Here is a 26,690-nt window from a genome sequence, read left to right as displayed (position 1 = left end):
GGTATACACCTTATATAATAACACAATTGGAAAAAAGTGGAAGACATGTCTTTGCATTGGCCAGAAAACGGACCGTACCAGGCTTCGGCCAAGTCAGCATTGTTGCTGCAGTCTAGTTCGCTGTGCCCTGGGCTTCCTTTTCCAATAACGCCCCTCAAACCCTTCCTAACCGCGGACAGGAAGGATTATTCATTTGTTAGAGTAGCTTCTGTCCCGAGTCCGTGTGCCTCTGCTTTAGTCGTGGCCGGTTGCGGCTTCTGCGGGGCGGAGGTGGTGGGGGCTGTGGCGTTCGTGGGCGCACGGCCCCGCTGTGGCCGAGGCCGCCGGGGTGGCGGCACAAGTCGGGCAGAGCCCCGGCACCCCCCGAACTGCCCGGGGAGCGGGGGAGAGCGGGCCGGGGAGGAGGCGCAGCCGCGCAGCTCCCGCGCCGAGCGCCTTCCGCCGGCACCCACCGGCGGCGGGGCGGGGCGGGGCGGCCCCGCGCCCGGGCCTCACCTGGCGGCGGCATGGCCGTGCGGGGCCGGGGCGGCGCCGGGGGCAGAGTCCAGCGCGGGCAGCCGGCGGCGGCAGGAGCCCGTTACAGGCGCGGAAGATGCCGCTGGGGCTGAGAAGCAAGAAGAAGGGCAAGTCCAAGGAGACCTCCAGGCTGGTGGAGAGCGAGGCGCCGGCCCCGGCCCCCGCGGCGGCAGCGGCCCCGGCCGCGTCGCGGCTGCAGTTCCACACGCAGCTGGCGCACGGCAGCCCCACGGGCCGCGTGGAGGGCTTCGGCAGCGCCCGCGAGCTCTACGCGCGGATCGCCGAGGCGTTCGGCATCGACCCCGCCGAGGTAGGGCCGGGCCCGGCGGTGCCCGGGGGCGCCGCTCCGCTCCGCTCCGCCGGCCGGGCGGGCGGGCGCCTCGGAACACGCGAGCAGGAGCTTGGGGCAGCTCTGCGCCGGCCTGGCGGTGGGCGTTTTGTTGCAAATTTTTGCGGACGTGGGTATTTTCTATTTTTTTGGGGGAAAAAATTCCTTTCGCTGTTTCCAAATGAGAGTTACCATACGGGAAAGCGTATGAGCAAATAACAGCATTTAACTTTTACACGGAAAGACAAGGATCGTTTTAACCAAAATTTCTCTAGTGTCTTGGGTAACCTGTTGCCAGCCTGGTGTTTAACACAACTCTTAAGCACTGTGTCAAACCCATTTGTATTAAAGTTGAGTAGAATAATTATTTCCAGTGCTGGAATTATTGGCTACATTGCTTCGTGCCAGTTTCAAAAAAAAATTATCAATGGATCCATGAGGGTACATACCCAGAAGGAAGGCAAGGGAGGGTACAAATGCTTTAAATCTGACTATATTTTAAAATTCCAACTGAATATGATGAAAGGCCCACTGTTTAAGAGAGGTTATTTAAGTCTGTAGCAGGATTCTTTTTTAACTTCGCTGCCTTTTTGATCTGAGCCAAGGTTTAAACATTTGTTTGGATGATGATTCCTTTGTGTTTGTAAATGCATTGTTTTCTCGTAGTTAAAAGGTAGTGGCCATATCGAGTTCTTCCTGCGTGGTTCTATGAACCTTAACCTCTGCGAGGCAAACTGAAACAAAGTGCTAACGTTTCGTTACGCCTGCATGTGGCTATACGGCTTTACTTGTTTTCTCATTTGTAGCTGGCTCTTTTAAAGTAGTAAAGACTGCTGCTACAGACTCTTCTGAGTCTGCTGTGGCCCGTCCTAGCAGCATTTCAAACAGTAAATTGTAAACGAAACGTGGCAGTAGCATTGAATACAGTTTAACCAGTCACTGTTGCATTAAGTAATTAAGAAGTACCAGTGCCTTTGCCAGCCAATGCACCTATGTCCCAGACTTCCCAGCTGCTTTCTGACCTGCTTCTCTGTTTCGTTCCATACTGAGCTGCTGTTCCCCTTTTGTTCTGTTCCATCTCTAGCCATACCTGTTTACTCTCAAGTTCTTGTAATTGCCAGATTATCTTCCATTTTAGTTTTCGTCGTTTCACTGCTGAACTTCTGTTATGGTTATTTTGACTCCACTGACATGAGAAAGAACGGCATTCACCAGGAAATTCAATTTTGTATAAATGATGCACTCTCATTTCTCCTGCTAGATGTACCTCCAAAAGTTTTAGAGTAAGCACTACATGATTCATGGGCATCTATTGCCAGCATTGTGCTAAACTTCAGAAGTTTCTTTTTTTTTCTCTCTACTGTCCTATTTCTGTTTGTTTTGAAGGTATTCATTTTGTTCTTTTATTTATTTTTTAATGTGGTTGACTGGTAAAAATGGATGGAGAATTGTTGCTGGATGCACTGAGCTTAAAATCTTTCGCTCCAGAAATTCAGGTGGCTTTAAGAAACTAAGTTGTACGAAATGAAAATAGCCATCAAAAATATTTCCTGGTGTAACAGTAACACAGTAGAGTGAAGAACCTGAACCTGAGAGTCTCGCAACAAAATTTTGAACTGGCAAGATATAATATGACAGATAGTGAATAACGAGGATGCTATGAAATATGAATTTATTAGCAACTGCTGAGCTTGCTAGAAATAAGGAAAGACTGGATGTTTTAAATGGTATTATCTGTCAATTAAAGCTGCTTTTGGACAGACAGTCTGCTGTAAATAATAATGCCAAAAGCTATACCTCGTTGAACTGAAAGACACTGAGGTACTCAAATGCCATTTGTAGGTGTTATCTGTCTGGGAAGGTTTCTGTGACCTAGCTGTGCTGAAGCCTGTGGGCGGAGTGATACCTGAATGCCTTCGGAACAGGTACTATCACCGAGATCTCTGCCCTGTAGTGACTGAGGTGGAAAATGGGGGCAGGGGGAAGAGCTCAGTGTAGAGAGCCATTGGCTAACCGTTGCAGAAGTGAATATATTTAACGTGATACGTGAGTTTACTGCAGTGTAAGCAAGGGTGTGGATTCTTGGATAAGTTCCTACTTAAGTGTTTTAGTACCATTCAGGATGAGCTATACTTGTATTCTGTCACTTCTTTTGACTCCACGTGGTTACAGCACCTCATTTCCTCTTTGTATCATGTCTCGCACGACACCAGCTGAGTTTAGCTTCTGCTGAAGAATCGTTTCCAGGATCTGTAATTGACTGCCAACAGTGACAGGGCGAAGCTTGTATAAAACACAGTGTTTGTTGGACAGAAACTGACAAAAACTTCTGTGCAGACCTAGATCATGAGTAGTGTAGGATGGGGACCGAACAAGACAGGCATATCTTTAAAGCGGTCACTCCTATGATGTTTGCCAGGTATCTATGAAGGAGTGAACCATAACAGTGGATTTCTGAGGCTTTTCCTGTAATCATCTTTTCTTGTATAGGTATTTATTCTTCCTCCATCTTCCTAGGTGGATATACATGTCAGTTATCCCTTTTGAACCTGACATTCAGCCTGCATTTCTCCCTATTTCTCTGACTTTTAGCATGACCAGCATTTCTTCTTTTCTGTGTCCAAACTGAATGTTCTTTCCATAGGGAGGAGGAGTGAAGATGGCTGTCCTGGTTTTAGCTGGGACAGAGTTAGCTCTTCTTTTTAGCAGCTAGAAGAGCTCTGTGTTTTGGTTTTACTCAGAGGCTCGCTCTAAGAAGAATGTTGATAGCAAGCTGATGTTGGTAGTTGGAAGTGAAACTCCAAGGACTTTTCAGTGTGCCGTGTTCTGGCTGGAGTGCAGAAGCACGGCGGGGTAAGGGGGGAGCATAGCCGGGACAAGGGGGCCACGATTCCCCTTGTGATTTGTGGTGGAACTTAAGATTGAGGGCCAAACTGGCCAATTAGTATTCCATATCATGCAACGTCATGCCCAGTATAAAAGTGAGGGACAGCCAGAAAGAAGGGCTTTTTGCGCTTTTGCTCTTTCGCCGCTTTTGCTCTATTGCCTTTTTTTTCCTCTCTCTCCCAGTACTCCCACTCTGAGTACTATCTCTCTCTCCCCCTCTCTATTTCGGGGCCTCACATTCGTCCGGGATTGCAGCTTTGGGACAAGATGGGCTTTGGATAAGAGGGGTGGTGAGCATCTACACTGTGTATTACTCATCTGTATTAAATTGTTCTTATCTCAACCCATGGGTTTCCTGTTTATCCTTTAATTCTCTCCCTCATCCCTGGGGCTGGGGGAGGGTGAGCAAGCGACTGTGTGGGGTTTGTTTGCCGGAGTGGCCTAACCCACAACAATGGCTTATAGCAATGGATCGCCTCTATCATTGATATGAGTGCTGTTTGAGGTAGACCACATCGTTCTTGATTTCTTCAACAGGGTTTCAACAAGAAAGCACAGAGCTAAAAAAAATATGAATAGATGCAATTCTTAACTAATAATACAACCCATCCGCAGTTACATATATGTTTCTACTTGCATAAATAATACAAGTATCTCCCCCATTTTTTCCATAGAGGATGAAATAGGAAAAATAGAAAAAGCATTTGTATGGTCTTGGCCATTTAGGATTATTACTCCACTGTGACTGTCAGGAAACGTGGCAGGGAATATTATGTTGCCTGTAAGGGTGAAAGTGATAAGTGCCAGCCTGTATGATAAATAAATGAGCACTGACCAAAGGACAATGTGGGTCTGTTAAAGCATTTGGTGGTGGTGTGCTTCTGTGAGAGCACATGGTAGGGCTTTAAAGTATTCAAAGTAGCTAATCGGGCATTGGGAACATGGATATTAAAGTCCAGCTGTAGCAGGGTTATTTCTTGATCAGATAAGAAAGGAATAGTAAACCACGGAAGCTATATGGACTTTCAATTTGTGTACTCATAATTTGCACTTTTGATTATTTTGTTTGCTTTGGAAGGTGAAGTGTGGTGGGGCTGGTGAGGTAAGCTGAATGCTCAGTGGGTGTTTCTGTCAAGAGCCCATAGAGGCTGGGGTTTCTTTCACCGTGGAAGGAATTTTGCTTCATAAGGGGAATACAGGAAAAGGGGGTCCTTCCCAGCAGCACCAAGGGCAGAAATGCAGCTCCCTCTGTCTCTTCCAGTAACAACAGTTCAGCTGCTGAGCTTCTGTCTGGGCTGCTGTTCTACGGGCTTTGCCTCTCCTGCAAAACAGTGACGTATACTGCGAGGCTGTGCCACATTGAGCTCGCACAGAAGTATTTCATCTAGACCTGTTTGACCTAAACTTTTATGAAAGAGTACTGAAAAATAAGCCACCATGCTGAAACTTAGCTTTCTGAATAAAAGTGACCTTATTACAAGAAAAAACCTGAAGTGTATTTTAGGAGGTTAGAGAAAAGGGTCAGTTTGCGAAATCCTCATCCTCATCACAAAAGCATTCCAAGTTTTAGAGTACATGCTTATCTGTTGAAACAAATTGTTCACAATCTCATCTACAGATTGAAGACTTTAAATGAACAAACTTTACACTCCCTTCAAACCACCTCCTCCCAACCCTATGGCAACAATTTTTTGCTTGCTGTTCCCCGAAGCAGTGCTTAAATTTCGCACCCATGTTATGTGTGATGGTTGCTGTGTTAATGGTCTGTTTTTCAAACACTTCTAAGCTGTATGGAAGAACTTACACTGTAATTCTTGTGAGATTTGGGTTTAAAAAAAGAACAATAAAACATGGAATGCTTGTTTTATAGTATTTTGAATGTATCTGGAAAGGCAAAGTTGCATACCTGATAGAGTACCAAAAGCACACTAGAACTCGGAGGACTTGGTTACTCTTTCTGTTGCTGCAGCTAGTCAAGGCTCCTGCGTTTTCCTCGGTGAGGGTAAATTGAATAAGGGACCTAAAAAAAGCGTTGGTGATTCCTTGATATAATGACATCTATGTATATAGGGAAACATATCAGTGACTGTTACATCTTACTCAGTAGTAGAATTCCCATTTCCCCACCTCTTAAAGTCATTATGATCGCTGCTGTAAAGCTATCTGAGATCTACTGATTTTAAAAGCACTTTTAATAGTCTGAGTCTGTCATCTATCAGTCAACTTATTTTTGAGTTCTTCTCAAGATGTAGGCTTAATATGGAAGATAAGAATGTAATTAATATATGTAATATGGTATTGCATATATACTACATATAAGACATAGTGTAACCCTCTTTGTCTCAGCTAATACAGTTTCTTTATATAACACACAGTGTAACCCTGTTTTTATTGGCTAATGTAGTCTCTTCCTATTGAAAATACTGAAGCAGGGAATAATCTGTTAGTAATCTTATCTGACAAATCTGTTTTACAAGGCTGTGCATAATCCCTCAGTCCCTGCCAGCAGAATGGAATTTCCTTGTTCTGTGTGCCTCACAAGATAACTCTCTCGGTGAAGGAGATATCCTAGATACTTCATGACTGATGTAACAGTTATGATTTATAATATCTTGCTAAAGTTGGCATGAAATGTCACAGCACTGGTATGCTGAGTTAAAGATCAAATGCATATGAAGGTCGAGGGTAAGAAGAGAGAGAAAAGACTTAACAGTGAAAATTACACTTTGAATTTTTTTCTTGCTTCAATTCTGGGTAAGAAAGTTACTGTTAAAAATATACCAAACTTTAAGTGAACAGAAGGTGTACTATAGTAGCTGTTGTTTAAGTATATAAGCTGTTATTAGGTACCTATATTAAACTTATGTAAAATATATGAAAAAATACCATTTTTGAATTGACAAGTCTCAGTCATGTACAAATAAAGTTGTGCTGTAACTGGTAGGTGGTGTAACTATATTATCCTGGATAGATACATCTTTAGTACATTACTCTTTGCGTATATCTGTTCTGAGAAAAAGCAGTTGTTCACTGAGGAGGATAAAGAATGATTTAAGTTTTATTTTTGACTGGCTGATGCGCTCTCAGCCTTGTGGTTAGCACAGAACTGACTCACAGAAAATTCTGCCGACTTATAGGCTATAGTAGGAATGCCATCCAGATGAAGGTCTAAAAAGAGAAACTCTAGATCAAGTTTCTAAATATCACATTTCTGCTCTGTTGCCAATTTTATCTATTCAAAGGTGTGACAGTAGTTACTAGCTGATTGTCTGTTTGACAAGGGCAGATGAAGGATGCTGATGTCTAAAATGTAAAGACATAGTGCTTGTCGTTCATTGTAAGAAGAACCGAGTTACAGTTGTAAACTGGCCAAGTTATTGTGTAGCTTGAGAGAGAGAGCTGGCAATGTGTATGTGAACTTTATGTAGTCTGTTTGAATTGAACCTTCTTGATTAAAAAAGTGCTGATTATTAGAGATTATCATTTATATATATAAAAAAAATTCTACTTAAAACCAGCTGCACTTCTCTAGGTAATGTTACTGCTTGAGTATTGATTAACTGAAAAACTTTGCATTAACTGAGAGAATAAAACTAATGTCTGTTAAGGGTGTGCTGTTACAACTCTCATTGTTAAAGTAAGGCATTAGATTGCAGTGGATGTTTGATAGATTATGTGAGATAAGCAATTAGCGTTTGAAGTAAGACTGTATTGGTGTTTGGTTTTGTTTGTTTTTTTTTAAAAAAAAAACCCTACTAAACAAGGTCCCTCTCATCAAGAAACATCATCTCACTACTAAACTTACAGTTCTTAAAACCAAACCCCTTATAGTTATAGAATACAATTTCTAGAAAGCTTCAGAAACTTAAATGCTCTCTGTGGAATACATTAGGAAAAGTATTCACCTCTCATTTGACCTGGAATAGATTTGACTAGGTTGGTGACTTTTGTTTCAATTTTTCTGCTTTCATCTAATGATGCTGGAAAAAAAGAAAAGGCATTTGTGGAGTATTCTGGTGCGGAAGACCGTGACTTATACAAGCATAGTGAGGGAAGCCAGGAAGGCAGTCCCACAGACCCTCCGTTTCCAGCAAAGCACGGTGGGGTTCTGCAGACCATGGGCACGGGTCTGTGCCTGGGTTTTGGAGCATCTGGCCTGGCCCACTGCTCCCCAGGGACTGCCACTAGAGTAGCAGCAAAGATGAAGGACACAGAGTAACATCCTGCTGCTGCTTTTCTCAAGTGCTCGGCTGGCTTCCCACTGTGTACTGCTTTTCATGTGTTTCCCACTGTTTCACTGCTTTTTCCACTTCCTAGTTTGGAGCTGGTATGGGCAGTGGGCTGCAAGGGGGTCCAGAGTGCGCTCTGAAGGAAAATAATGTCTAGCAGATATAGGCAGGAGGTAGAAAAGTAACTGCTTTTCTCTCTTGTCCTGTCAGAGCCACGTGCACACCGCTGGCCACAGAGCCTGTGACGGTTTGCAGCTGTGGCTTTGCCACCAATGCTGCGGGGCTAGATGGGGTGGCAAGTCTCCTCCTCATCCCTTGCTTCCAGTTGCATGTGAAAGATGATCTTTACAGGCACTCTGCCTCAGTGGAGTAGATTTTGGGGATTTTCCAAGTTTCCCTTGGAATGCAGATTTTCTCTGGTTTAGGTGCTGCCCAGGAGGCTGTGCGGGGCCTCCCTCAGCCCTCACTGCTCTCCGGCTACAGCTTGGAAAGGAGTCGGGCAGGTGTAGTTACTCCAGATGTGATGCGGAGAATTGGATTTGTTCTGTGGTTTTGTTTTGGCTAGGCTGTTCATTACAGGCTGTAGTCGAAGAACAGAAAGCCCGAAGCCTGCCTGGACTGGCCATGTTCCTCCATACAGCACCATGGTGGGCAAAAGCACCGTCTCTGTCCCCGAGCAGTACAGCTGGGTTGGTCTCATCCTGCCTATGCCCAGGACAACAAACCTCCCTGTTAAAGAACCAGTAGCATAAACATAGGGAGAAAAAGGAGTGCGTAACACCCAGTGCTGGAGGGGAATCCCTCAGAAAGGCTGATTTCTAAAGAATCAATTTTCCCTTTCTCTCAAGCCTTGCTTTTACTAAGCTGGAACAGAGACGACCCTCACTTGTGCTGGAGGAGGGGTAGGAAATGAAGCAAACCCATCAGTGATGATGTGCTTTGAGCTAATGAGGAAACACATGGAGCAATATAAAACATTTCACGCTCTCTCATGACCCTTTCGTTTTGATAAGGTCTCTTTTTTTTTCTCATGAAACTGCTTTCAAACAGTTTTGTTTTAAGCAGTCCCTGGTGATGTTTGAATCCTGTGGAATTTGAGATGGGTGAACGTGGAAGCAAAAGATGGTGGTGGCTCTTCGGTTTGCCCAGTCTAACCTCTGGATCAAGCTGTTCTGCTCTAGCTCAAGACGTCCGTGTCAGAGCCGGTGTGCTGAGACAGGCCATAAGAGGCTGCTCGCACAGATATGTCTCTTTGCTTTGCTCCCTGCCAGCTCTTATCTGCGGAGTTTGAGCTACTGATGCTTCCTGTCATGTGTGTGAATGGAGACTATCACCTCTCCTGGGGCAGCTGGAGAAGGAGAGTTATCATTTCAGCTATGGGTCTGTCAGAGAGCCCAGAACTATGCTCTCCTTTTATCTTCTGATCAAACTCACCAAACCTAATGTACTGCTAATGTGTTTGCTTTCCTCCTGCATAGATCATGTTTTGCACTTTGAACACTCATAAAGCTGATATGGACAAGCTCTTAGGTGCACAAATTGGCCTTGAAGATTTCATATTTGCCCATGTAAAAGGACAACGAAAAGAAGTGGAAATTCTCAAAACTGATGATGTGCTTGGGCTTACCATTACAGACAATGGAACTGGCTGTGCATTTATAAAGGTAAATGTAATTATCAGTCAAATGCTTTGTTCTATAGAAGCTTCTGTCACTATAACAGGTTAATTATTCATTTAACAATCCTTTAGAACTATAAAATCTTTTATTATATTTTATTATATGGTAAGTAAAAAATACAGTTGCTTTTCCTTAGGTACCATCATTCAAAATTAGTTCAGCTATTTCTGTACTGCATGTCATTCAAAATTAGTTCATTTGTTCATTGCTTCTGTAATGTGTATCAGCTTTACAATGTGACCATTGTCTTTTCCGACCTACCCTGAGGTGGTAGGTGTTAGATACTGCTTGCATCTGCCCCCTCCTTTTTTTAAGTGATTTTTCTGATGTCATTGATTAGGTGCTTATAGAACTTCTGTCACTCGTGATAATGAGATCATGTTCTTTCAGTCTTTATGACTGTTCATAGGGCAGACGCCTCTGTGCTGTACAAGAATAGGTGCAAGTAAGGTGTTTTTTCAGCTTTCCAATATTGTTACCTTAGGTACATAGGATGAATTAAAAGGTGCCAAGGATATGGATTAACACAATTTAACATAGTTAACTTGAGTAGTAACTATAGGCAGTAACATATACAATATATTCATCATAATTGCTTTCCTCTTCATCTTCTATATGACCTCCACATAGCATGTTTTGAGACAAGTAGACTGAGGAAATGATGCTATTCTTGTTCTTAGACTAGGTATTAGGAACCTTAATCACTTTTTTTTCTGTTTTTAGATGCTTTGCCCTAATCTACTCTGACTATCCATTATTAGTGAGGCATTGGCAATTATCTTCAATTACTGCTGTCCCAATCACTGTTCTCATTGCTGTTGCAAACAGAGCTTATTGTACAAAGAGGTTGTATTCTCTATTCATTCCTTAGCTACCATGAATATAAAACAATACGTGGTTTAGAAATAGGTTTGCTTGTCCTTGTTGTGGAAAAATGTGATTGAGATCGCATTTGAGAAAGTTGAGATACCTTGGAGGTTTCAGGAAGCATTTTGGCAAAATCATAGCCTCATTTTTATGTTTATAGACAGGACTCTGAATTTCTAGTGGTGGGATCCATGCAGCCTGTAACATTCAGTCACACTGCTGTTTATGTGGCATTTTAAAAGAAGGCATTGAAAGCAGTGCTTCAGTGATTAAAGTTCACGTGTGCAGCACTGTACAGAGTGTTCTCTCTGTGCTTGGTTGTAATGTGGAGAGAGAGAACAGCCATCACATAGACTGCTTCATAATTGGAGCAGACTGGAAAACCCGCACCACATTAGCAAGACAAGCTGTAATTTCCAGTAAATTGTGTAAAACTTGTCTGAAAAAATTTATCATTGTCCCTGTACTGGTCTAATAATAAGCAGTATAATGAAAATGGTGCAGTCTTTGTGGGAATGCATCTGTTTAAAGGAGTTTCCAGGAGCTTACTTTGTTGCTGTTGCATATTTAGCTAATGGATTTTTTAAAAACAACATATAAAATGCATATGGAAAAGTAAAAGCTGCATGTTTTTTACACTTGGTTGTTTAGGTAAATGACTAAGCAGAGACTGTATCTGCTTTAAAGTTTGATAGAATTGTTTTTGTTTATAGATTTACTTTCCTTGAAAAATTGTTACTATGTTGCATTACTGATTAACAGTTAGTATTAAGTTTACCTATATGTGAGTTGTTGAAAGCTATTATGGGCTGTAGTAATTTTACTGCGTTTTCAATATCAGGGCAGTTTCTAGGTTTGACATGTAACTTGGCCAGTTCTTAAAACTGACACTCTGAACCACAAGTTCTCTTCCTGTGAAATCTAATGTTGTTTTGCTTTACAAAGAACAAAACTTGGTGTCATTCTACTTTCACAAATTTGTTTTCTGGGTACATGGCCAGATGGGAAAATGTATTATGGAATCAAATTAGCTATTCAAAGAGTGACAGTAGAACTTGAAACATGACTGGCTGGTGTATAAGGAGACATCGTAAAATGAGGTGGTGCAATTAATTTTAGGCATTGCATGGGAAGTACAGATCTAAGCTTCTAAATGGACTGTAGAGCGCTTGAAATACAGGCATATCAATTGCATCTTAATTGCTGTGATAATGTAGCTTGACGGTCTTCAGTCAGTTAACTTGGAGTGATGATAAAAACTAGGTCGTATGAAAAAGAAAAGTTTTATGTGACACAGATAACATAACCAGTGAATATTACTTAAACAGTTTTGGTGTTAGGAACTAAGTGAAGAAGAAAAGCTAAATGAAAATGGATTCGACAAGTAGACTAAACATTAATTGCAGTCTGGTGGGCATGGTTATGAATCCTGGCACCTGGTAACAGAAATGCATTTGGGACCTGGTTTCTGGTATGTGTATGATACCCCACTCTTCATTCACCGTGAGGATTCTTTTTGGTTTTAATCTAGGTTGAAGAAAAAAGTGCTAGAAAGAGTTAAACTCAGCCTGAAGCTAAAAATTGTTGCAGTATATTATAGGATGCTGAGCACTATCACACTTCCCACTGACTCTCTCAGATGGAGGCACATATGTGGGCTCAGACGTGCGCAAAGAAACTAGAAGCAAGTTTCTGAGATAGTTGCGCAGCTAGGCTAGGTGTTACAGGAGTAGGTGGCAATATGTTTATCTCCCTTTCTCACTGTTATCTCACTCAAAGTTAGCTTGAACAACATCAGTCTTTATTGAAAAGTATATTATTCTGGAAGATATTAGAATGAAATTCGTATCTCTACAAAATATAAGATATTCTACTATATCATAGCATTCTTATTAAATAGCCATAGGATAACGGCTTACATGGCTTAAGCATGTGATAAACAAATATGACAACATATAACAACAATAAACAGAATCACTGAAATTTTAAGTGTCCTTTAATCAACTTGATAAATCATAGAGATCTTTTAAAGATTTTTTGTCACTTTTTAAATTCCATTTCACAAGAACTATAAATACTAATTTCTGTCACCTTTTATGACCTTCAGACCGTTTGTATTTATATCCCATGAAATGGCATTTAGAAAAATTTCATGCTCTCTGTTGTTATTTCAGAGGTGTAGCTTGATGAGGAAAATGGTACAAGTCTTACCACTATAGATAGGTCTTATTAATACTAACCCATTGTTATATGTCATTTTTCAGTATATCACACATGTTTTTTGATGTCCCTGGACCATACTTGAGAAAAGTTCTGTTTCTTCCTATGCTTGTCAAGCTATTCAATCAAAATAAAAACCCAAATCTCAAGTAAACGTTCACATTTCTAACATGTTTGGGTTCAGTTTTAAAGCACAAAAATATTAGCTTGTTCGGAAGGCTTGGTTTCTAAAGTATGATTGCATTCTTTTTTTTTCCTGTTGATTTCATAGTCAATGCTTATTAAAATGCTTTGTTTGAAAAATAATGCTTTCCAAAATACAATTTATGAAAATCTTGTAGACAAAATGTGCCACTGGTATAATAAGCTCAATGGTATTGATGTTGTTAACTGACATTCTTGAAACTCTGTGGTGTCATCTCTTTATCTTTTAAAGAAATGTTTCTAATTCCTTTTTTTTTTTTCTTTAAACAATAGCGAATCAAAGAAGGTAGCCTTATGGACCAAATCAAAACGATCTGTGCAGGTGATCACATAGAGACTATAAATGGAAAAAATGTGTCAGGTTGTCGGCATTATGAAGTTGCCAAAATGCTGAAAGATCTGGAGAAAGGTCAGATGTTTAAGCTGGAGTTGATAGAGCCTATGAAAGCATTTGGTGAGTTGCCTGACTGTCCACATTTTTCACTAGATATTGAAATCCCAACATTGCATTGCATCGTAAGTTTCTTTTCATATTGCAGCCAAGTGTCCACCCAACCCAACATAACTGCTACAAGAAAGTACTTTTTTTTTTTAAAAAAAAAAAAATTTTGAAGTGGGAAATTGATGAATATGTTTTCTTCCACCTTACTTTCTCCAGCAGTCATCCTGGTCTGGGCTGCCTCAGCCTGAGTCTCAGTTGCTTGATTCCTTGGCCACTACATTATGATGCAAAATAAGTACTGGAATCATTTCAAAGATACAATTTTAAAGCATGGATCACTTCACTAACGTGCTGATCCTCGAACCTCCTCTTTTCCTCTATTGATACATGATCCCTCTTCAACTGTGGGTCAAACTTTTCTGTTTCTGTACCCTTTGTTGGAGACCGCACTCTCTAATGTGGAGGGATGCTGCAGAAAATGCTGCCTGGGATTTCCTAGAGCAGCTCCTTCGCTGCATGCCTGCTGTCTCTCTCCCCAGCTTTTTTGTGCATCTCTAATCATACAGATACTCTCAGAATTGGAAGAAAGCAGTATGGAAAAGCTCTGTCTTTACTTACCACCTGTGTGCTGTGAGAAACTGATAACTTCTGTAGGAGAAATGCATACCTACTGCTAATCTGTATTAATTTTATCACTGTGGTAAACAAAAAGAAAAAAAAGTAGGTTTAGCTCAGGGAGCCAAAATAGAGACTGAGTTTTAATTTTTATTCTCTCAATTTTTTATATTCCCCCCTCTCCAAACTGTCGTGTTTTTCTGTAATAAAAAGTTAAAAATACTACTAAACTATAAGTGTGTATGAGTCCTTGTGCACACTAGCGCTAACAGCAAGTTCAAAATCATCATCTTCACCACAGCAGCAAAAGTTTGAAATGTTTATTTTTCAAATCTTTTTTTTTTACCTGGTAGCAGCCGACAGCTGCTGTCATACACCAGTCTTGACACTTGGTGTCAGAATAACAGCAGAAATTGAAAATGAGAGCAATGTGATGTTTTTTTTTGCTTTTGGTGCTTCTTTGAAGAATGAAATTTATTAGTTAATCTCAAATGCATTGGTTATAAGTTGATACTCTTGTTAAGTATGTGTGTGTTATACATTATGTTAAAAGTAGTATTACGTATGTGTAATACTGCACTTAGTGATATAGGAATACCTTTTTAATATGGGTCTATAATTTGTATTTAGTACTAAATATATTACATAGTCTGCTTGTAAAGACCAAGGTAAATTGGCATTTGATTGAAGACTTCAGCCATTATTTAATAGTAATTACTTCAGTCAGGTGATTAAGATGCCTTTAAGTCTGCCTGTGATGTAGAGAAGGAAACTTGCGAATTCCATAGCAATACCTTTTATCTGACATTGAATTAAGAGGCAAACAAAGATTTTTGGACAAATTTTTGAAAGATGCATGTTATATTTTTACCCTACAGAAATTAATTTACAAGTTGTAATGCCCAATAGGTTAGAATATCCCGCCTCTAGCCTTAGGTGCAGTTAGGCTTTAGGCACAAATTTATTCAAGATAGTGCTTAAGCTGCAGCATGCTGAGAATAGCCCCGGAAGAGACGACAAACAAGATCTGGATTTTACTGGACAAGTAGGTGCCGAATGCTTGTTAGTTTTAACACAAGTTTGTGAGGGTATAGAAATAAGAGACAAGCCTCTGTGTGAAATTGCTAACGTTTATTTTAATTCCTCCCAGCAGAATGTGAAATAAGTATAATTTACTGGTTGGGAATCTTTATATCATGTGCACACAGGCTGCCTCAGCTCCTCTGGGCAAGGCTTGCAGCACAGAATTAAAAACTTGTCTGAATAAGATTGGTACTTAGCAGTCGTAAGTCGACTCTCTATGAATTGATGAAAAATTAATAGAAACAAAGTAAAGGCAGCATAACACAAACTCTCAGTTTAAATGATGTGAATAGGAAAAATAGTTTCTGTGACGGCCAGAGAGCTTTGGCCTGAAGTATTGCAGATAAAGGCTATGTCAAATCATGAGTTTTAAGGTGCTAATGGTGATAGAACTAGAAAAAGATGTATGTTTTATCAGAAATGACTTTTTGATACAAGTCAACAGAAACTATGACAATCCTAAGGATGTTTTAAACTGTCCTTGAAGCAATAAAAGGATTAAAGACAAGTGTTGATCCTAAGTATAGATGTAAGAGACTGTGCCATATCTATTTGTTAAAATAAAAGTAATTAAAATTTACTTTCCAAGACTTGTTCGGCAGAATAATCTGGATTTTTGACTATTTATGCAAGAATGATGATTTGAAATCTACCTAGGCACAATTAATATAGCATGTTGAAGTCTTGCCATCAAGAAGAGCTTATTAGAAAAGCCTACTGTTAAGAGGTGGAATAATCTGGTGGAGAAAACAGCACAGTTAAAAACATTTCTGCAAAATTATCTCCTATCTTCTAGCACTTTCCAGATTAACTATGTAACTCCCATGTCAGTAAGTAAATTAAAGCCTTGCCACTCTAGAGTGTAAAATTATGTCCTGGAAGAAGAGAGCCAAATCTTAAATGATTCCATACTCTGTTTACTAACTGTGGTGCCCTTACACAAGATTAAACAAGGAAAACTGAATTCAGGTAAAGAAAACTTTGGATAAACTCAGGTATTCTTGGTAGAGATTTTTCGGGTATGAAATCATGCCCTTGATGAAACCAATGGAAAAACTACACATCTACTTATGGACGTTTCCCCTATGTGACTGCTAGTAATGAAATTGTTAGCTCAGCTCAAATGTGGCTCATCGTGATCTCTTTAGCAGTAGTGTTTGTGCTATTGCATCAGTGGAGGATGGAAATGTTGCAATGCAAAACCTGCTACATGATCTGCCTGTAAAGACCAGGATAAATCAGTGTTTGGCTGACGACTTCAGCCATTATCTAATATTAAGTAATAAATACTTCTGCTTTTCTGTAGAATAGGGAAATAAAATTATACAAAGTGCATATATGAAGTTGAGTGCAATAGGCTTGCATAGATATATTGGTCAATGGAAGTCCTAGCTTCAGTGCAGTCAAGCAGATATCAAAGTTTGAAGACAAGAAATTGTCAGTGAAGCTATACTTAGAGTACAGTTAATTTATAACTGATTTTTTACATACGTTTAGGTCTTGATTGGAATAAAAAGTGAAGGTAATGTAATAGCCAAAGCAGACACATCAACTTCTGACATACCATATACTTAGTTTTGTTCAATATTCTTTTTTTTTTGTTCTTGTTCTTTGTTTTGTCTTTAGAAAAGCTGGAACCAAGGTCCAAAGGTAGAACTCTGCCAGAGGCTAAAATTTCCAGAGGGAAAGAAACACTTCGTCTGAGAACCAAAGGCCCAGCTACTGTGGAGGAAATGGTATGGTTATCTTGGGACCTTTCAGTAGTTTAATCATCTAGCATCTGATTTATTTTTCCTCAAGGCTGGTAAGGTCAAATAGGAAGGAAAAATCTTGATGTTATAAACCTTGTGGAACTTAAGGAGGAGACTGCCTTCTGCAGGGAGAAATGCTTATAGAAAGTTGAAGATGAACAGGGAGAGGATGGGGCTGAGGAACCTGGAAACAGAGATCCTATATTTAGATGTCATGGATTACATGGATGAATTTAAGGTAGATTAGACCAAGGAGCATTGAAAAGAGGGGAAGAAAAAAGGGAGGGATGATTGAAGAGTTGGTTCTATTTCTGATACTGCAAAGTATACTAGACTGGTTTAAGGATTGCTGTTAGGAGAGGTTAATAACATACATTGACGTGAACATGTGTAAAACCAGGATTAGGGTTTGGAAGAAGAAATGTGGGGTTTTTTTCTGGATTCCTGTAAAGCTGATGAGGAATTTATGAGGATCTGTATTGTCAGGAGATGTAAGGCCCCTGTTTAGTTTGAATGTGAGAGCTGCATGACTGGACATTAGGAGGAAGGCTCAAGTTTGTGAGAAGAGGGAAAGAGTGGACTAATGTGTTTTACTCATAGGTTTTGTAAGTCTAGGTGACTAGGATGGGAGTAAAGATAATCAGTGGTGAATTGCTGGTTATTTTGAAATCTGCCTGGATATAATCATACTTTTGCTCTTTTTCTCCCTTTATTTCAATAAAGCCAACTGAAGTTGAGGAAAAAGCTATTAAAAAAGTGGATGAGCTTCTTGAAACATACATGGGGATAAGAGATATTGAATTAGGTGAGTTTTTAACAGATACATTACTATAAGATTAAATAATTTCTCAAGTACTTTAGTCTCTGGACATAAGTGAAGCAAAATTTGTCCAGCATGCAGTCGCAAAAAACTTGCCTGTATTTCTGCAAATGCGTGTCTCTGATAAAACAAAGTGTCTCTCACTGCAAGTGTTACGATGTAGTTATTTAACCCTCTGTTCTTCCTGCATGTTATCTATACACTATTGCATGAATTATTTAGTTGTTTCCCATTAACTGTCATCACTGTATTCTTTCTGGCATATATTTTCTAGTGGAGCTTGTGTGTACTGCATTTAAGGATTGTTAAGGATAAGCATGTCTGTCTGCTTTTTTGCTCTTTTGCCCCTTGGCTTAGACACATCAAAGTTGATCAGTACAGTTTGAATCTGGGAAAGCTTCCAGAATATTTACCAGCTATCACAATCATCAATTTATAATGAAAGGGACTATTCAACCTCAGTGTCATAAGTTCTTTAAAACTGCACCAGACATCCATGCAGCTGTTGCTTCTCTTTGTTAATCTGACAAAAACTAAATAGGAACTTCTGTTTGTATGGGAAGAAGCTGCAGTTTAGCTGACTAAGAAGTCCTGCTGTAGTCAGCCGTGGCTGGTGTAGTCCTCGTAGGGTCTTGTGCAACTGCTAATACTGAGACAGCAGGAAGGTATTTATTGTTATGGTAATATCTAAAAAAATCAGCCAAGAATTAGGAAAGGATAAGCTAAATGGAAAGTGATCTTGAAAAGAAAGCTTTTATGAGAGAGAAGTGGGGAAGGCAAAGCAGAAGAGAAAATAGGTCTGGCATGAAGTTAAGGCAAAGCAGGAGAGTTGGACAGGCAGCAGTTAGCACAGAAGAATGAGAACAATAGGAGATTATCTGAATAGCCAAAAGTCCTTTGTTGGCTGCTTCTACCAGCAAGCATTTGATTGGCAGCTTCTACTAGTTTTCTCATAGGAAAATGTGTAGCTAAAGTATTATTTGCCCTCCAGCCTAAGGTAGAGGTGAGCTTTGTGGCACAGAAGAGAGAGCGGAGCTGCCCAAAACTTGTGAATTCTGTTTTGTAGGTAATACCTAAACTTTCCAGTTCCCAGAAAACTAAAAATTATCAAAAATTCTGTTCCCAGCAACTCTAAGATATGATGCCTCTGCTACATAATATGCTTCTGGGAGCCCTGTGTGGTGCCGACCCTCTGTTTAGGTTAGGGAGGATCCCTTGTCCTGTCACTCTTCTGGAGCCTCTGCTGCTCAGTCCATCTCTGACTCAGGCTTCAAAGCTCCAAGTCTCATACCAGCCGTCTCTCTGGGAGCTGTTTTTGTCCTGCAGCTGTTACAGTCCAGCTCAAGCAAGGCTTCTGGAGACTCCTGTCCTTGCAGGTTACCTCCAAGGTCCGCAAGCTCCCAGCCCTATGGGAATAAGTGGCTGTAGGTGTTCTGATTTTGGTGGCCATAGCCCAGAAGCCTGAGATCCTAGGCTCGAGCATGGTTTCTTGGGATATTGAGGTGTACTATGCTCTGCTCTGTGACTGGGAAGCAAGTTCCCGTGGGAACTGGTGTTCCCTGTGTTTTTCGCTCTCAGTACTGTAATGGGATGGCTCTTGTACAGTAGACTGAAGCATTCAGCTTTCGGCACATATGACTGAGCTGATTTCCAAGCACCTGTTAGAGTTTTCTCATTAATTCCTTGATATTTTTTTTTTCCCCCGGAGATCTAATGTCCTTCATCTTTCCGTATGTAATTTGGAAAGCTTCAAAAAACACCTTAAAAGATAACTCAGAAGAAGGAAGAGGTCTTTGTCCTCAAAGATACTCTCTTCTTCCCAACTGGATTGTTGTTTTGCCTTCACCTCTTCCTTCCCTTTCTCCTAAAAAGGCAGTGAAACAAAGAAAAACTGTCAGAAATCAAAGACTAGAGGGTTTACGTAGCTTTAGTTTGCACCTTTGAAGCCATTTCCTAAAGTTCAAATCTTAGAGTCGAGGGCCAATGATGATGACAAAAAAAAAAAAGTTTTATCGTTTTTAAACAATTAAACAGCCCTAGGCCTCTTTAGGAAAGGAGAGCTAATCACCTGTCACAAATCTGTTCAATTAACATATGTCAGTTTTTCATATGCTGGATGTGATCAGTCACCCATGAAAATGAAATATGAGGAAAGGATTCATTCAAAGAATGCCAATCACCACTCAGCTAGAAATTTCACTCATTACTCAAGCCAGATTAGTTGAAAATGCAAGTCATCACAATGCGACAGCCGACAAGTGATTAAGATCTCAATCATTGCTCACTCCCATGCAGTTCTGTTTGTCAGAAGCTTTGGATGTCAGTTAATATTGCTCTTTCATCTCCATTAAAATGACACTTCCATGGTGTGATTGAATTCTAAAACAGTACCCCAGTTTTAAACCAAAAGTTAGAAAGAAAGGAAAGAAAAAATAATGTAAAATTACAGACAGAATTAAAGATGAGATAAAGCCCTCAATGTTTGTGTAGTTAAGTATCTTGACAGTTTCAAGAATGGCTGACTAGATGACTAGATCTACACACAAATCCCTAAGATGGAGCAAAATACTTGGAAATAATTTAATGGAAATGCATACGCTTTTTTTTTTTTTGCACAGTTTTTTATTTTCAGAGATCTAAATGCTGTTGAGATTTACATACCTGCCTTTTGAATGCACTTGCACCTTTTTACTTCTTTACTCTAATTTACTGAAAACTGGACTTAATCTGCAGAAGGGACGCTTGGCTCTGGAAATGTATTCCTCAGCCATTTTATGGGCACATTAGAAATTGGGCCGAGGCTTGACTTCAGCCTTCTTTAAAACATAAATGCATCAGAGGTAATTCAGGTTGCTTTAAATCTTATCAGAGCTTTCTGGTAAAGGAATATGAAGAGTTGATTAATAGGAGGGACTGAGGAAGCAGTGTTAGTGAAAGATACTGGTGGCATTTATTTTTTAAATTGATGAGACTTGAATTGTTATGAACTATATTTGATCCCAAAGATTCTGGGTGAGAGGAAGCCTGGATGTATGGGATTGAACCCCAGAATGCTACTGATGGAAAAACGATGGCAAAATGGGCTTTGCGTCCAACTTTCTTCTTTCAGCATCTTTTGGCTAGCCCTTAATCCACTGATATTTTGTTCTATTTAGAACACCTCTGTTTAGAAGAATTTCAAATCTACTTTATTTTTCAAATGTACCATCTAGTCAAAATGTCCTAACAGATTGAAGGTTTTTGTCATCCAAGCTGCTTCATTTGGCTCATTAATCCAACCCAGTAGTATTGAATAGATGGTTTTATCTTGAAATACTTTTACTAAAGTGATATTCTCCCTGAATCTGTTGTTTTCTGCTCCTTCTGTCACCAGACCTCTTTTCCCAAAGGATTTTGTTTAGACTCTTCATTTACTCTGAGAGAATAATGGGAGTTTTGTGAAAAGGGGAAAGGTAGCAGGTCTGGTTAAACAAGAAAACTCCTCCACTTCAAGAAGAATTAGTACTTAATAAGAAGAAACAAGAAGAAAGGATATTTCTAATGGTTTCCTGAGTGCCACGCTGGAAACTGCAATGACACGCTTCATTTCCTGTCATGTTGTAAGGAAAATGAATTTTAGCTCCTTTAAAATGTCAGGCCAGAATAATAATATTTGTTACCTTTTGATGAAGGCAAAGTTTCTGATAGCACTACAACTAAATAAATATTGAAGTTTCTGTTAAGATTCCTGAAAAACATTTTTCTTGAAGTTACAGGATAGGATAATGGTAGCAAAACCGCTGTGTAAGGTAGATAATAATGGCAGGCATGACTTGTCCCGCATGTGTCTATCAAAAGTGAAGATAAGGATTTTGTGAAAGATCTCTAAAGTTATTTTAAAGGAACTAGGTTTTAAAAAAAACAACTTAGTTCTTTGTTCATATTCTGGAAAGCCTGATATTGAGCTTCTCAGTTGGGAAGACTTCTAATTCCTTTCATCACTTTAAAGTTTGCTGAACTTTTAACATTTTATGTAAAAAAATTATTAGGTATGAGCATTGCCTGAAGTGAGGTTTCAAAAAAAAAAAAAACTCTGAAAACAATTGGGGCTATCTGAAGTGTGGAAAAATACTTTATTGGAGTAAAATTCCTGTAATCATTCATTGTGCAGCTGTTACAAGAAGCAGAGGGGGAAAGGGAGGGGAGTGGAGGCAATTTGGCACGGAGCTGTTACCCTCTGAGAACCAGTAAAGTTTTCTTCAAGTTGGCAAGTATCTGCTAAATGCCTTGGCAATCAGTAGTTTTTGATTTGCCTTGGGAATCGCTCGTTGCGAATGTCATTGTGTAAACACGCGCGTTCCGCCCAGGAGGTGCCAGCCCGTGTCTGTGCTAAGTGCCAGGGGAATAGGAATATGGGCGCTGGGTGATGGAGAAGACTGGCCAGCTGTAGTGTTTCTGCATGTACGAAAGTAACGAAGGAGAGTTCAGCTTTGCACATTTTAGACATCGGTGGGACAACTTGGAGAAAATCGGGCAGGAGGCTCGCGTCCTGCGTTAGGGTTTGCTGTACGGTAGCACAGCTCTGCCGACACTAGAGGACAGCACGAAGCTATCGAAAACGTACTCCCAGCTGCGACCGTCCTGCAGTCTCTCCACAGAAGCGTATTTCATTACATCAGGTGAATCTGGGAAGGGGAATACGCTTCAATAAGTATAGCACATCAAATACACCCTGGTATTGCTGATTACAGTTGCTCAATACCGTTGAAAACACTTTTATTTGAGGGCGCTGCTTTCATACAGCGATGACGTTCTGACTCCTGTGTGACTGAGTTGGAAATTGTCTTGATTATCTAAGTTTAGTGGATTTTGTTTTCGGGTTTGGTAAATCTGTATTAAACTGTTTTCAGGTTTGGTAAATCTGTATTGAACTATTTTTAAGGTTCTGTTTCATAATTTGAGAAGCTCAATCTTCAAAGAATATTGTGTTGGAAGTAACATTTTCTGTTAATGACAGTTTATTACTGGGTAATTCTGAGATTTCAACTGGGGCAGTTGGGCTGCAATATAATGCTGTGTTGTCTTGTTTTATTGCTGCTGTCTGTGTCGTATGGCTTTTTCATATATCTTGACCAATTTATCTTAAAACTGGCTAAACTCCTTGCTCTGACTCTTTCTGCTGGAACACTTGTCTAGATCCTCGCTCTGTTGATGGCAACTTTTTTTAAAATCTTTTGAATAACTCTATCCAGACATGTTTGCTTTTGTGTCACCTTGCATAGCTCTTCTCCCTCCAACCCTCTCCCGGTGTCTATGTATAGTAATTTCATATCCTGGTTCATATCCAGAAATCTGTGAAGTTTAAATTACGCTCTTCACCTGATTATCTCCAGAATTGCCCCTCTGCAAGTACCTTCTTATGCCATGGTGTCAAGGGATGTAGAGTGGTGTTGATAGGACAAATATTTGTCTTCTGCTTGTCAGGAATGAGAGTCTCCTGTTTAATGCCTGTTTCCCATTCAGATTGCTCTGAGTCAGAGTCCCAGGAACTTCACAGGGGACACAGACAGAATCAACACAACAGGGACAGAGTTTCTTCTGGCAGGGAACAGGTCTTAAAAGTCCTTGAGAACTACTGGTGGTGCCCGGGAAGCTGGGTTACACTTGACTTGTGTTGATCACAGCAGTTTATTTGTTAAGATTTATGTAAATTTTCTTTGGACTGCTTTGGGTGGTTTGGCACCCTGCAATTCTATTTGGAGCCTCACGTCTGAACGTGGTTAAAACCAAAACGTCAAATTTCTTCAGAATTACTGTTGCTGACGTCTATGATGTGGAATATGGCTCAAGTTTACTCACAGCTTGTTACAAGTTTGAGTAACAGTAACCACTGTTTGCCAAAAGTTCATAACTGTCAATATACTTGAGCTGAGTTTCAGGTCAACAAAATAATATTAAATACATTTAATAAAACTTCGGAGCAGGGCAAGTTTCTTTTCCTTTTTTATCAGAGAGATTTTGCCATGTCAATACAACCCAGTGCATGCAGTAGACTACAGACTGTCCCAGTGAACATGGTCTTCTGTGGCTTCAGAACTTCCTTCCCTTTCTCAGGCATTGTAATAAATGTTTTCTGCTTGGATGTTCCCCTGAGAAAAGGCTAGAAGCCATCAAATCCTCTGGTGTGACACTTTTTGACGTGCATACACTTTTTGATGGCACGATTTTATGTACTTATGAAGAAAGTCGTGGTTACATGATGAATAACAAAAGATGGAGGACATCTTGCAGTTTAAGGCAGGTGTGTAAACTAATCATGAAGTGACGGTGTGAGGGTTTCATCTATTGTACAATACTGTCATTTCTTGTGAGTATGGACAAAGCCTGTGCAGCAGAGATACAGCTCAGAAAATAAACTCTGTTCAGTAGTGCTGTTTGTGCCGAGTCTGTTTTACAGTCTTCTGCATCCCTCAAACCATGATAGCCTGATGCCAGTAGTTCTCCTGGCGTAGCTTAACTGGGAGAAACTCCTGTGCTAACGCTTCTCATCCTTCAGGGAGGTGCAGGTGCCATGACCAAGAGAGGTTTGAGCCATCACAGTTTTTGTTTGCTCTAATATCCCTGGGTTGTCAGCATCCAGTATTGTTTGAGATAGACTTGTAATTTGTCCTAGAATCTGAGAAACTGTGCAGTGGCTAAAGGTGAGTGATGAACACAGCAGCGAAGAATTGAGTCCTCAGAAGCAACCCCAGTGTAGCCATTTCCAAACTAAATTCTACAACCCGATAAATTCTGATACTTGGGTGTTAAATAAGAGAAAATGCCAGACAGCATGGGTATACAAGAATATCAGAGTCTCTGTTTTATCAGACCTCTCTGCTTTAACTTTCCTGGGTACCAAGACATTCCTGGTCTTTGGTGGCTCTGGCTTATGGTGCACAGCAGCAAGGCCTTTCCCTTGCTTTTGCACAATTTGAACCACCTGGCTGAGACTTCCAGAAATAACTGGTCTTTTTCACTTCCTAGTCACCTAAGCACAAACTTGCCCAGCCTTGAGGGGGCTATAAATTAAAGATTTGCTTTTCAGAGCTGGAGGTAATAATAACTGAAGCAATCTCCTGTACTGAAATGAGTTACTCTTTAGTTTGGATGATATGGAAGAAAAATATGTAGATCCAAGCAGAAGAATAATGCAGCTCACAATTAATGCCTCAGTCTCTTTACTACCTGGAGGTGGGTTTTGGGTCAAAAAAAATAAGTTAGAGTTAATTAAAATTAAGCTGAAAAGTTAAAGAAGTCTGAGGTCATATGATGATTTGTTCAGAGCATGACTTCTTTCAGGAAGTTGCAAACGTTACTGTGTCCGATGGTCGTGGTTTAACCCATACTAGCTTGGTTGCGTGTGTCTATTATGCAGCCTGTATGGTGTTTTCCGTGTTCAAACCCTATGGTTTTTGGCTTTTTGTGAAGAACTTGGCCACTTTAAACTCTTGACTTACTGAGATCTTTTCTTTGTTGTTTAGAGGAGGAAAACATTCAGGTTTGCCTTTCGGTCTTCCGGTTTAGATCAGCAAGCTCATCAAACTCACTGAAGTTGGTGATGAACTGGCATGGGTCTTACCGCACAAGAGTTGTGTTTAACCTTGTGTTTAGACTGATGTTTCACGAGCCTTCAGTAATGAATACAGAATATAATTTAATAAGATTAAAATGAAAATTTGTTGAATTAAAGATTAAATTTCTGCCAAACAAACAGAAGTATATATAATGAGCACTCCAAGGGAACTCTCCTGTTTTTCAGACCAGAATGTAGCTAGCATGGAGGAATTTAAGTACATAATTCCCATCGAATCGTAAATTCAGTAGGTAAACTTTACATCTCCCTAAGATGACCTTGCCTGGTTTTGAAAACGGACATTAAAAAGCTATCTCGGTCATATATGTTAGCTGTCACTTTTGTGATAATTAATTACATTATTTTGTTTTGTTGCTTTTTAGCTGCAACAATGGTGGAAGCCGGAAGAGACAAGAAAAACCCAGATGAATTTGCAGTGGCATTGGATGAAACTCTTGGAGACTTTGCATTTCCAGATGAATTTGTCTTTGATGTATGGGGAGCAATAGGTGATGCTAAGCAAGGACGACTGGAATAAGAACTGTGCGGTTTATGAATCCCTATTTGAAAATACAAAATTATTTTCAAATACATATATCAGAATTTTAATACTTTTATTGATATGAATCAGGGTGCTCTTGTGTATCTTGTCGGAAACTTTCTTTTGCAAATGAAGTTTTCTAATAGAGGTATGAAGATAAACCCAAAGTTCTGACAACTGCACGTTTAAAACAATTTACATGTAGAAATCACTGAGGAGTGCGACAAGGAAATATGTTTATACAGGCATTTAATGAAAATTAGATATTTTTTATTGTACATACACTTTGATATCAATATTCTGAAGAGTGTTAGACATATGCAACAAAGTGTTTAGATATTTTATCTCTTCTTTAGAAAGACTTATAAACTTCTTGAAAAACTACCTACCTACACACTGCATTTCCCCAGTCTTCTATGTATTCGTGAACATAAAGAGCTGTGGAAAACCTAAAGCCTTAGGTTTTCTTACAGTTTGGCCTGAATGTAGTCTTTTCTGTAGACAGGGATGGGAAGATGCTGCCTTGTTTCTAAAGAATCTGATTTCAGGGAAAAAAAAAAATTCTCTGAAATGTAAGAACTAAGATATTTGAATTAAAAAGACTTGCTTTCATTTGAGTCACGCTACACGTTATCTGGTTATTACTGAGATGAGTTAGTATAGTAGAAATGCTTAAACTGGGGAGCTGCTGCTTTATTCAGATGCCATGTTATTGCAACAGCAACTGCATAGGAAAAAACAAATGTTAGTTTTGATTACTATTTGTATATTTGAATAATATCTGAGATCTGGCACTGGAGGCCGTAATGTATGACTAAGTGCTTAATTGATCTTTAGATATGATAAATAATTTGCTGAGATGCTGTGGAGGTTCCCCTCTTGCTTATTATTTTTCAACATGACAACGTAGTAGAG

General features: G+C 39.9%; 1 protein-coding gene across 1 annotated transcript; it reads left to right on the top strand.

Moving 5' to 3' along the window:
• The first annotated feature begins 592 nt into the window (after positions 1-592).
• On the top strand, positions 593-25,860 carry GIPC2 (GIPC PDZ domain containing family member 2). The gene is made up of 6 exons (XM_086617526.1): positions 593-826; positions 9,438-9,623; positions 13,203-13,383; positions 16,696-16,805; positions 17,544-17,625; positions 25,618-25,860. Exons 1-6 carry the CDS (start codon positions 593-595, stop codon positions 25,770-25,772), a joined length of 948 nt encoding a protein of 315 aa, XP_086473652.1. The 3' UTR covers positions 25,773-25,860.
• Positions 25,861-26,690: the final 830 nt, after the last annotated feature.

The sequence above is a fragment of the Tauraco erythrolophus genome, chromosome 10, assembly GCF_009769465.1.
Source record: "Tauraco erythrolophus isolate bTauEry1 chromosome 10, bTauEry1.pri, whole genome shotgun sequence".
Taxonomy (NCBI): Eukaryota; Metazoa; Chordata; class Aves; order Musophagiformes; family Musophagidae; genus Tauraco; species Tauraco erythrolophus.
The sequence above is the reverse complement of the archived record's forward strand: the minus strand, read 5'-3'. Positions and strand labels throughout refer to the sequence as shown.